Genomic DNA, 13,145 nt, shown 5'->3' with positions numbered 1-13,145 from the left:
CTGGACATGTGCCGATATGGTCATCTGCTTTTGCTTCTTGGACATGTTTAATGTTTATCTGTGGCCCTAATAATTAATTAAGTATGTATTTTGGTATTTTCGTATGTTTTCTGATTACCTCCAGGAAGATGTGATTGGGATGTGGTCTTCCCTTTTCACTCTCCTTATTGCTTAACTCAGAGTAACTTTTTGGGGCCTCAGTTGGGCCTGGGCTTCGGCGGCGGGCCATTTGGGCCTCGGCCGGGTGGGTTGAGCCTAGGGTGGGCCATTTGGGCCTCTGGGGACCTGGGCGTCAGCGACTAGGCAGCAGGAGTGTTGGGCCTCGGGCGGGCGGTTTGGGCCTCAGGCAGGCGGTTTGGGCCTCGGGGGGCCTGGGTATCAGCAGCTGGGCATCGGGCGGCTTGGACCTCGGCAGGCGGCTTGGGCCTGGGGGGTCTGTGCCTCGGGGACCGTGCTGAGGGTGGCTTGGATCTCAGGGGCACTGGTCCTCAGCGACCGGGCTACGTGGCTGGTTGGGCCTCAGGGGCCCTGGGCCTCAGCAACTGGGTTACTCGGAAGTTTGGGCCTTGAGGGCCCTGGACCTTGGCGGCGACTTGGCTGTGGGCCGCCTGGGCCTCACGGCGAGTAGGCGATTTGGGTCTTGGTTGGGCCTGGGCCTTTGTGACCAGTCTGTGGGCGAGTTGGGCCTCAGGGTAGGCCTTGGCCTCAGTGGGCGTGTATCTGATGACGTAAAAAATGCCTCTCTCAGTCTCTCTGTACCATGGGTACCCCAAATTTCCTGATATCCGCGCCGATATCCCTGTCTATTTGTTCGGCTTTGCCAGTTTATGCTTTCTTTTCTCTGGAAATGCAGCCTTCTAAATGGGGTTACTCTAGCCCTGCATTCCAAGGTCCGCAGGGGACAGAGGCACTTGTCAGCACGGGCGCGGGGAGCAGGAGCTGCGTACAGGCAGGCAAAAGCTCAAAATGCCTTTAATTCCTCAGCAATTTGATCTTTCTAAAAAACGAGTTCAGAATGTTGAAATATAAGATCTTATGTTTGCTCAAAGGCTGTCTATCTGCTAGACAGAGGTTTCCTATGTGCGATTCCGCCCCTTTTCCCTGGAGCCTGCCCTACCTGAGCTGCCTGGTCCGGGAAGCGCTGGAAGTTCTGTCCCAATGTAAACTCTTGATGTGTTGAATGTCATAATGTAAGAAATAAAATATAGCTCAATAATTTGGGGGACAAGAAGAGCTTCTGAGCATGACCTCAAAGGCAGAAACAATAAAGGGAGAAAATAATATATTTGAATATGCAAAAAAAAAATTTTTTTTTAATGCAAATGGTTTAAAAAGAAACAACAAACTACAGAAAATATTTCCAGTATATGTACATAACAAATAAAAATTTATTAGCTAAAATTCTTTTGATTAATATGATATAAATAAATTCTACTGAAAGATAGTTATCATTAATGCATGGAAAATATCTAGCCTTATTAGTAATAAGAGAAATACAGAATAAAATAGACACCATTTTATGTAGCATGAGGAATCGTTAAGGATTAGAGTCAAAACCTGATTCTGCCTCTTATCTAGCTGTATGACATGGATCAAGACAGCAATTATTATTATAAGATCAATAGATATGAAAAATATGATAATATCCATGAAAGGTCAAAATATGGGAAAAGATAACTCTCCTGTTGTACTGGTGGGGATGTCTATTACCTCTAACTTTCTTTAGGTTAATTTGACCATTAAGACTTTCTCAAATTTAATTTTCTGTTGTTTCTATTATTAAGCCAATGAGAATGTGTGCTCTTAAGTCATATGACTGACTACCCAGAGATTTTGTGATATGCTTTCAAAGGTGCAGTGAATTTCTCTCTCACTGTCCCCATTTGTAAATCAGTGACTGGACATAGAATATATTGTGTGATATCATTATTATTTAAAATGTACATATGAGGTTACAAAAGTATTGCTACTAGAGTCCTAGTTCATACATGTACATGTTTATTCCAAACAAAACATGTTCATATACATGTCTGCAATGAGTAGATATTTGCAGGCAAGTACTCTCAGTAATAAATGTGTCTTAGTCTCAATGAGGTGGCATCGAATAAAGGTCCAATCAAAACGGGATTCAGAGGGGATCCACTGGGCCTGTTAAACTCAAGGCAACTCAGAAGGTTATGGTCACAGTTTTTAGGAATTTCAAAGGGATAATCTTGATAGATTTTCTCAAAGGACACAGGATAATTATGGAGGCTTATTTTAAAGTTTTATAAAAATTGAAAACTGTTTTGGTGAGACAAAGGCTAGGAAAGTTGAGCCAAGGAATTTGTTTCCATCACAACAAGGCACCTACGAGAATTTAGTTGGAAAATCTTACCCCATTTACCCGACAGCTTTGCTCTTTTTGTTCTCCAAACTCAAAGAATATTTAAAGGGAACATGATTTGAGTCATTTGAGGATGCCAAAAACTGGTGTTTTGACTTGGTGTAAATTGTAGAGTGTAGAATTCTTCAGGGAAAGGTTGCTGTTGTTGTTAAGTACCATAGAGTCAGTTCTAACTCATATTGGCCCCGTATGGGTTTCTGATGCTTTAAATCTTCGCAGGAACAGAAAGCCTCCTTTTTCTCCCAAGGAGTGGCTGACAGACTTGAACCAAGGACCTTGGGGTTCATAGCTTAGTGCTTATTGAATATTTTAGATGGAAATACCGTCTTCAGAAATGTATAGACCTAGATGGAGGATATGTCAAGAAAAAATAGCTTTGTATTTTGATATTTTTATAAAGGTTCAATAAAGATTTTTATGATTTTGTAGTAATATTTTTGACTTATTCTCATATTGACATACTTGTACATGTCATGGAAAAAATATCATATACCAAAATTATATTAATGGTTTCTTTGGCTGGTGACATTGCCAGTAATTTTTTCCCCTTTCTATCTATGTTTTCTGATTGTTCTCATTGTAATTTTTTAAAGTTCCTATAGTTCTTGTTGTTTACATGGAGCCATGGTGTGGTGCTATAGGATAACCTCTGGACTGCCAACTGCAAGGTCAGCAATTCAAACCCATCAGCTGCTCCTTGGAAACCGTATGAGTTGTAACCAACTTCATGGCACTTAACAACAATAACAATAGTTTACATGTGTCACTCGTACGTTAAAGAATTACTTTTTAGAAAACACTACACTCAGAGTTGGGAAAATTGGTTTGAATAAAGTTTCTGCATTTTACTTGTTTTGTGAGTTTCTGTAAGCCATATAACCTCTTTGAACTTCTATTTCATTTTCTGTAGAAATGTGAATAATTAAATCTTTCTAAGCAGGTGACGTGGTGGTGGTAGTTGTTTGCTCTTGAGACAGTGCCAACTCATAGCACGACCCTGTATAGGGTTTCCAAGGCTGTAATCTTTATGGGAGGAGAAAGCCTCATTTTTCTCCCATGGAGTAGCTGGTAGATTTGAACTGCTGACCTTTCAGTTAACAGCCCAACTCATAACCCACTAGGCTCCCAGAGCTCCCAGGGTTGGGTAAAATAACACATATGAAAGCATCTGTAAGAACAGATGCAAAAAGTTCTTTAAAAATACTTGCTGTTTTATTAGTGGGAAACCATGCTTGAGAAGAAAATTGACAAATACTTTCATTTTTTAAAACATTGAGTTCCTGACTTAATTGTCATTAGTTTCAAACTTAGTTGGACTTTTGGTAGGATAAGCACTGGATTGCAAACCACAAGGTTGGTAGTTTAAATCCACCAGCTGCTCCTTGGAAACCCTACACAGGGTGGCTGTGAGTCAGAACTGACTCTATGGTACTTAGCAATAACAACAACAAAGTTTCAAACTTATGTAAACAACCACTTATAAAGGTGAGAATTAAATCTCTCTTTTGGGGTTCTTGTTTTAAGACCCTGTCTTTGCTCAGAATCAGCTCTTCCCCACCCCCACCAAGTTCTCTGATAGTTTCAGGGCAGGATGAGACTGCCCTGCTGCTCTCTAGTGAGCTCAGTCTGGACAGATTTCCTTCCTGAATACACCTCTTTCTTGCCTAAAGCTGTTTCTGTGCTTTGTAGAAAAAGCTGCAGTGAAACAAGAGAAGATGATAGTCCCTAGAGAGCAAGGAGAGATCCAACAAGGGAGTAGAGTTGTAGGAGAGATACTTGTCAAGGGAATTTCTCCTTCCTATGTGCTGTATCGGGGTAGGTTTTTAAGGGGTTTTAGAGAAAAATTCTCAGTCATCACTCTGCCTCTTTTCACCAATGAATCTTATGTCGAGCTGTCATTCTGATATCACAGCCAGTTGCCATGGGAATAATGCCAATGTAATGAATTTGTCATTATGACTTTTCTGCTGGAGTCATGAAAGGAAAAGAAAAGCTGTGAAGGGGAAAATTAAGGGGGAAAACTTGTTTGAAGCTTTCTTTATTTTATCATGGAGAAATTCTCCAGTTCATACTATGGTCTTTTTATCTGCACTGCGGATCCCAATTGTCTATACCTGACACCAGTGGAAGGTTTTTTGCTTGTGGATTTTGTACTAAAATAAATAAGTAAAAAGATTTGCTTTGTGACAAGAAGAGGGCTGGATCTAAAATTGTTATGTAAAATTTAAAGATCTTTACCTTGAGATTTTGCCTATTAATAATTGTAGTTTTGTGGACTGCTCACCCTAAATAAATTTGCTTGTAATGCAGGGATTTTTGTTCATTTGGGGGTGTGTCTGGGGCTTTGGTAAGTGATGTTCTAGCTCTCTTATTTTGCTTCATTTTACTGAGTATAATCTTCTGAATCCTCTCTGGTTTAGGAAGTAAATTGTGGCAGAGTAACCTTCACAGCAGTTGGGTATTATTAAGAAAAATTTTAGAACAAGCAACAGTGAGCTCAACCTTAAACAGTTATCTAAGGAAAGAGTTCATGTCAGGCCGTATCCTGTAATCATTGCCAAACCCCCTTGTGGTTTCTTTTCATTTTGAGTGTCACTCCCGTCATCTGCTCATAACCAGAACCCCTTCTGTGAGCCTGGCACCTTTTAGTTAATTTGTATATCGAGTTAATATTGCAGGATTCACTAGCTCCCACCTCTTTCTCAGGATGGTGTTTAATGTGTGTTTCCTTAGGATAGTAATATCTTCCTCAGATAGCATGTGAGGAAGATATTACTATATGGTGGCTGTTCATTGTGTTAACATTGTAACACTGATATATATGTATATATAGTCTGGGACTCAGCACAGGAGGTCTGGGTCTGAGAAATTTGAGGAGTCCAGAACAAGGGGTCAGAATGAACCTCTATAGATTGTTCTTCCCCTTAACCTTACCCTCACTGTTATGGAAATTACAGCATGTGTTCAGTCTTTTGAAGGTCAGATTTTATTAATAGTTTTTTTCAATCCTCTCTGCCTGATGATCTAAACAGACAACTGAAGCAAGTATGAAATCAAAAGCACAGGAATTTGTACCTTTTCACTGGATTGTTGACCTCCTTTGGAGAAAGCTTACAATATAAACACACTGAGCAGTTTTGAATGATTTGTAGATTCAAATTTTGCGAAATTTAGAAGAATAGGATATATTTCTGGAGCAGGAAAGGTTGACACTTTGTCCTTTTGGACTTAAATGGTCAGATTTCTCCCTTCATTTTATAAAAGGGGGCTTCAAGAAGTTTTTGGAAAAATTCTAATATCTTTTAATTCAAATGTCCATAAACTTTTTAAAGCTCCCTTGTATATGTATAATACTAATATATTGTTATTTGGTGCAGTCAGGCCGGTTCTGACACACATCAGCCCTCTGCAGACGAAACATTGCTCAGTCCTGCACCATCCTCACAACTGTTGTATTTGAGCCCATTGTTGCTGCCACTGCATCAGCCCATCTCATTGGGGACTTCTTCTTATTCATTGACCCTCCACTTTTCCAAGCATGATTTCTTTCTCCAGTATAAATACACACTTATGTGTATTATATGCATATGTGTGCTTTATAGGTATATGTACAAATCACATGTACTTATGCAATATATGTAATATGTATAATACATACATGTCAGAGTAGATGTCTCAGTCTCTTGATGTAGACAATAGCTGCTGTGAAGAATAACTTGAGTCCTGGAACTTGAAAGTAAAAATAAGTATTTGTTGATAGATGAATTTGGTATGTTAACTTAGTTGATTTTGATAGCATTTCATTGAATTTTTAATAAGGCCTTTTCACTTAAAATTGAGTTTTCTTATATGTTATTTTTTTTTAAAGTCATTATTTTTCTCTTAAAGGTATGTGTGTGCGTGTGAAACATAAAATTACTGTTTTGTATCCAAAATTTGAATGTATTAGTTAAATGCATTGCATTAAACTTGAAAGTTAGAATTAGGAGCTCTGGTAGCATAGTGGTTAAGAATCGGGCTGTGAACCACAAGGCCAGCAGTTTGAAACTACCAGCTGCTCTGTGGGAGAAAGATGAGGCTTTCTGCTCCAGCAAAGATTTACAGCCTCGGAAACCCTGTACAGGGCTGCCATCATTGGAACTAACTCCAGGGCATATAACCACCACCACCACCACAGACATATTGGGAGGTTTCTTAACTTGGCTTCATTTGATAATAAGACAAGGGTGAGCTGCAAGGTATTTATTGGATGTTAGATTGCGCATTCATTTCAGATTCATGTACTATAAGCACTCTGCACCTGAGTGGGCTGCTGCCTGCAGCACATTTAATTTAAAATCAGATGCCCCAGGGAATGGCACACGTTACTTCCTAGGGGTGCTTCCACAGCCCTCTTTAAAGGAGCCATTTCTTTCTCAGTCTTACTAATTTTCTTGACCATAAAGACATTGGGAAATAACATTTATTGAAATATATTATGTATCATGTACTAGCTGGTTGTGGTGGTGGTGCTTATGTGCTGTGAAGTCAGTTCCGATGCATAGCGACCCTATATAGGGTTTCCAAGGCTGTAAATCTTTACAGGAGCAGAAAGCCTTATCTTTCTTGCCCTGAACCACTGATAATTTCGAACTACTGACCTTGAGGTTAGTTGCCCAACTCGTAACCACTGCCTTACCAGAGCACCCTGAGGTTCTAGCTGTTGTTGTTGCTGTTAGGTGTCCTTGAGTCATTTCCAACCCATAGTGACCCTGTATAGGGTTTCTGAGGAGCGGCTGGTGAGCTTGAACCACTGACCTTGTTGTTCAAACCTACTTTGCAGTCCAACACAGTAACCCACAGCATACTAACTAGGCACTTTATATATACATCTTTTCTTTAAACAAAACAAAACTAACTTTTTATTGTGAACTAGGTGAAGGTTTACAGAGCAAATCCATTTTCCATTCAAGAATTCATACACATTTCATTTCATGCTATTGATTGCAACCCCACAATGTAACATCACTCACTCATCCTACTTCTACCCTGTTTTTCCCATTTCCATTTTTCTTCATTTCCTAACCCATCTTGCCTTCTAAACTTTGTTCTTGGGCAAATGCTGTACTTTTTGTCTCAAATGATTGATTATTCTAAGGAATGTATAGCTGGCTACTGTTATTGCTTCCCTTAGGGACCTGTTGTTTACCAAAAATTCAGCCTCTGGTGGTGAGTTCAGTTCCAGGTCTACAGGGTAACTCAGGGCCATCATGGGAGTCCCAACAGTCTTTATTCAAGCAGTAACCCTGGTCTTTATTATTATTATTATTAATTTTGTTCTATCTTTCCCCCACCATCTATCCAGGACTTTCTATTGTGATCCCTTTCAGAGTAGTGATAGCTAAGCACCTTAAGGAGCCATTACAAACTGATAATAATTAGGAAACCAATAATTTATGGAGTAATGGTGGAAACAAATGATTATGTAGAGGTCTTGAAATGTTTTGTAATTTGTTTTCACTTAAATTGGTAAATACATTCGTAGTGTATAGTACATGAAATTATTATCTTAGTCATTTTCCAGAGTTTTACAGACTTTTAAAAGACATTATATTCTATTTCTGTTTGAGCATGTTATTAAAGTGTAAAATCCATTTTATATTTTATTTTGTTCAGAATGATTTTTAATTTGTGTGTTGTTCTCTAATTTGCTAAGGGTGAAAAAAAATGTAATCTACCTGTAATATTTGTATTTAACTCATTTGTCAGTCTAGTTTGGCTGAAAAGAAAATACAGTCATCTGAAAAGAAAATCTTTACCTTAGATGATCTCATTTTGATCCTGTATTATGAGAAATGGCATAAATACATTATATAAATAAATGGATTGATCTATAAGCTAATTAGACCCAAGAGAGCCTGTGTGTCATAATAAAATGTCTTGTCAATCCTTTATGTACATGAGCTTGTTCTGAACCTATTATTACTCTATTGAAGAGCTATGCTATCTATTAGTTCCTCAAAAGGGGTACAGATAAATGTCAACTTCAGTAAGTGAGAATTGTAATTACAGTTAGCGTGTACTGAGTGAAGTGCTGTCTGGGCAAAGCTCTATGTAAAGTTAGGTATGTAAATAGAACCTCTCAGATAAAACCTTGCTCTGTAATTATTAAGAACAGGTGATTTTTCTCTTCATCCGTTCGAAGGATGATTAGAATCATTTCCCATTTATATTGGTCCATCTCTGGGCGTGTTCCCAGGAAAACCCCAGAAACTCTTTATAAAGAAAAGATCTCAAATATCTTTAAAGAGTGAATATATTGAAGCCCCCTTTTAAGCATTTTACTGATTCTAAATGTAACTGGTGTGGCACTGTAGGACAAGCATTTGGCTACAAGGCCGGTTTGAACCGCAAGGTTGATGGTTCAAATCCACTGGCCGCTCCTCGGAAACCCTATACAGGGTCTCTATGAGTCGGAACTGACCCTGCAGAACCAACTCAATGAAACTTAATGACAAATGTAACTATACATTTGTTGGTCTTTCCAGGGTGCATCTGTTTACAGCACCTTCTCATTAATTCCTGTTTCTCTGTAATGTGTCCCCTCACAGTCTCATTATGAAAAGAGTTTGCAATCTGGTTTTCATCTGCTCTTATTCAATCTTTAGGATGTTGTAAGAGTGCAATGAGAATGTGAGACTATGGGTGATTTTATTTTGTTCTTTCTGTATTTCCATATTTTCTGTAATGAGCATCACTAATTTATGACTGAGAAACATTAAACTTGATATTTTAAAAATAGCACGAAGATTTTTAATGAAATGTCATACTAAGCTCTTTTATTTCTTTGTTTGGGGATAAATTCTAGCGATGAGATGAGAGTTGTAAGCAAAGGTAATTCTTGACACTCTTTCTGATTATCCTATTTGTTTTGTGTGTGAAGAGTTTTACTTAATCTGTTTTTAGAGTAGAGGGTATGTTAATTGAGTGCTCAGTATTCATTACAAATAATCTTGTCTGTTTTCTTGTCAAGATTCTGAAGGCCCTTTTGCTCTTTCAGTAAAAGCCAAGCAGACTGTATTAACTTCTGGTTTAATTTGAAAAATGAATGTGGAACTTGTTGGCGCAACACCTTAAAGAATTGCATGTTTAATAATTGGAAGGCTTTCCATCAGATTTGTCTCCAGTTTGAATTAATAATGTTGCTGACTTATTGTTTTAGAAGATGAAGTCCTTGACCTGCTAGGTTGAAAGAATCGTGACTGCTCTGAACCTTTGTGGGTCCTTTAGCTGTGCTGTATCCCCTGTGAATAATTAGAGGCATTTGAAGGTATTGCGGTAGAAGCCAATTTGTGTCTTTCACTTTGCATATTGTAGAAGCCTCATGAATTAATCATAAGCAGGGCAAAAAAATTAACTTCTTCAGACACATATTTTGATGGGTCATAAGGGAGAATGTAAAGTGATCTGTAAAATATTCTACTGATCCTCTAAATATTAAATTATAATACCTGCAAGGTAATTTCAGGAGGTAGGGGGAGCATTTTTCCCCTTCAGTAACTGAGTAGCAAATCTGGAAAAAAAAAAGCAAGGTTTATTATTTTCCAAGACTGTAAAGGAAATGATAGATAGGTAGACAATTTTGTGATTTCCTGAAAATCAGCTTCTTGTGTTAGCTCTTATTTTAACGTTTTAGCATTTTTTTGCTTTTAATGCAATTTAAACCTTTAGTTGATTTGGTGAAATATATGCATGCAGCCAAACAAATAACTCTTCTTTCTCACTTTAGTCATCTAAAACTATTCTAAAATATTGAATCATTATAATAATTCTGTAGTTGTTCAAAATTTAGTTTTACATTAAATTTTTATTCTATTCTCTGTTTCTTTTTTCCCCAGCCAATGAAACTGAAATTGCATTCTTCTGTGAAGAAGATTACAAGAACCACAAAGCGAATCCCATTTCATCCTGGTGAAGCCCTTGCCTGCTTCCTTTTTGCATTTCTGTAGTAAACTCTTTATTCTACTAGTGAGTTTTTGAAATTGACAAATCTTAAAACGTTAATCCCAGATTCTGCTATTTGAGCTAAAATCTATGGTGATTTTTCATTCTGCAGGTCTCACTTTGCTTCTGTCTTACTGTAAAGTAATATATTTGTTTATGAGAAAAAGTAAAAGAAATAGTTATTCAAAAGTCATAGTGGAATATTGGTAATTTCATCATAATTTGTTTTCTAAAATTAGGGGCTTTTTAGTGACCTGCATGCTGGATTTTTGAAAAAGATTATAAGACTAAAATCATGATGTTTATTTAATACATTCCTTCATAGTTTCTCATTAAAACAACTGTTGCTATTGTTAATTACCAGAGATAATGAGGTTCTATTATGACTGACAGTCCCTCTTGTAGATCAAGAATATGTGATACACACCACCACACATGAAACAGAATTGTGTATGTGTTAGTGGGTTTTTATGATATAAAAAGGCTACTTCTTTCTTCTTTTATTATCTTAAAAAAATCAAAACCCACTGTTGTATAGCTGTTTCGCATTCATGCAACCCTATTTGGGGTTTCTGAATCTGTAAATCTTTACAGAGCAGATAACCTCATCTTTCTCCCTCAGTGGATTTGAACTGCAAACCTTGTGCTTATCCTACAGCACCACAAAGATTCCCTTTGTTTATTATCTCAAGCTGTACAAATAGGCATTGCTTTCTTTTTGCAGATGGGTTAATTAAAAAAAAATTAATTTATTAAAGCTTTTATTATGAATTACGTGAATGAAGGTTTACAGGACAGATCATTGCAATGATTATAGTCCCTTCCATGCACCCTCCGTCAACAGCATTTATCTCTGTTTCCTTTTTGTTGTTGTTGTACACATACCACATTGAAAATGTATATTCGTTTAAATGTCCAAAGGGCACATTTTACAAGCCAGCCTCCAGTCTGCAGGCACACTGCCTTTCTCAATCAATGGATTATAGTCCTCTGCTGCTCTGCCCCTCTATGCCATTGCATCTGCCACCATCTCTGTTTTTGCCACTTTTCTGGTTATAATCCCTTGCTCCTCTTATGCTCTTCCCTCTTGATTGTCCTATGGTCCTCTGTTCCTGAAATGACAGATTAACTGCTCCCCCCTTTTAATTGCACCTCTTCTATGTTTACAGTTGTGACATTCGCCATTAGACCTGATAACAGATACTCACAATTGAGTCATAAAGTCCTATCCGCCTCATCACCAGACCCATCTGGATAAGAGGAAAACTCTTCAGTACTGTTTCTGTCTTACTCTCTCCTCATTCTAACACTAAGTACCCTGATGAAAGCTTGCAATCCTGCTTCTTTGTGCCTTTATAGTCTCCTAATTTTGATAGCTGAAGTCTAAGTTGCCCCTCTCTATCAGCCCAGTGTACTGAGGAGGCATGGTTGATCCTTGATATGAAGAATCCTTCCCTATTCGGTTGGAATTTTGGGTACCTTCATCCGTAAGCAAAGATAATTAAAACCTCACTGTCCTGTACACAATTCAGTTTCATGTGTGGTGGTGTGTATCACACATAAGAACATGTGACAGTACTGATGGTCATAAGAGACTCTCTTATCTCTGGTAACTGATGACAGGAACAGTTGGTCTAATTAGAAACTATGAAGCAACATATTATAAACAGAATTATTTTATCAGCCTACACAAATAACCTTGCTGAATCTTTTTTCTGAGTTGTTTCCTGAATTCAGGAGCAAACTATAATTGAACCAAACTCATTTATTTGAAGAGAGGTGGTAGCAAAGACATGGGAGATCAAGGGAAACAGATGCAAATGCTGATCCTCAAACCCTGAGCTTCTGAGACTAGGACAGAGGACAGAGAGATGGGCTGCTTGTTGACTGCAAGAGGGAGGTAAACAGGAGCAACGAGACAGAAGAAAAACAGGCGAGCTGTCAGCTAGTGTGAAGTGGCACTACCATCTCGAGGTTTTACAAGTGGCTGTCAGTCAGTAAAGAGGCCGGCAGGCAGAGGATGCAGCTGGAAGTTGATTGCAAGGAAAGTACAGTTCTCACTTGTTCTGTGCCCTCCTGGTATCCGGGGGATGTGGCCAGTCCCTGCCTTCACCAAACCAGTGGTCAGTGGCACTGCCTCCTGCAAAGCTTCTACTCTGCCAGGGTCAGGCACCAGGAGTGCCAGCCCTGCTTCTGGAGGTATGTAAACTTGCCCTGAACTTCATTACACAGTGAACAGGGAACTACATTCACACTTCCAGTCATTATCACACCTGCCAGAAGACAGATGGTGAGTGCTTGAGCATGCACCAACATATATAAATATGATACCATGACATCTCGGAGAAAATGGACGATTTCACCGTACACAAAGAAACAAGACAGAGTACTTCAGACAAGGGACAAAGATACAGAGTCAGAAATTATAATACCAGAAATGGTATCAGAACTGCTGGATAAATAATTTAAAAGAATGTTATTTAGGTTTGAAGGAACCTTCAGTAGATTGTTGAAGATTGAGAAAAGCAAGAAAAACACAGAAAAAACTTCAGAAGAATTCAGGAAAACATTACAAGGAAAATACTGGCAAAATAAATGAAATATTGGAAACCATGCAAAAACACCAGAAGATCAATATTAAGACTTCATAAATAGATAATACATTGGAAGGGCAAAGAAATTTTTTTTTGACAGCAACATATTAGACAAGGGGCTCTAAACTTTGTAATTTATAAAGTTTATAAAAATATTTATAAAATATCTTAATGACAAAAAA

At 38.2% G+C, this 13,145-nt stretch overlaps 1 protein-coding gene across 1 annotated transcript in view; it reads left to right on the top strand.

Moving 5' to 3' along the window:
* LOC102812807 (chromosome unknown open reading frame, human C2orf76) overlaps positions 1 to 10,366 on the top strand; it is a 63,966-nt gene extending 53,600 nt beyond the window's left edge. Inside the window, exon 5 of the mRNA XM_006868725.1 lies at positions 10,264 to 10,366. Coding sequence (XP_006868787.1) covers positions 10,264 to 10,340 — 77 coding nt within the window. The 3' untranslated portion in view covers positions 10,341 to 10,366. The remainder of the gene's footprint in view (positions 1 to 10,263) is intronic.
* Positions 10,367 to 13,145: the final 2,779 nt, after the last annotated feature.

This window comes from Chrysochloris asiatica, unplaced genomic scaffold (genome assembly GCF_000296735.1).
Source record: "Chrysochloris asiatica unplaced genomic scaffold, ChrAsi1.0 scaffold00123, whole genome shotgun sequence".
Lineage (NCBI taxonomy): Eukaryota > Metazoa > Chordata > Mammalia > Afrosoricida > Chrysochloridae > Chrysochloris > Chrysochloris asiatica.
The sequence above is the reverse complement of the archived record's forward strand: the minus strand, read 5'-3'. Positions and strand labels throughout refer to the sequence as shown.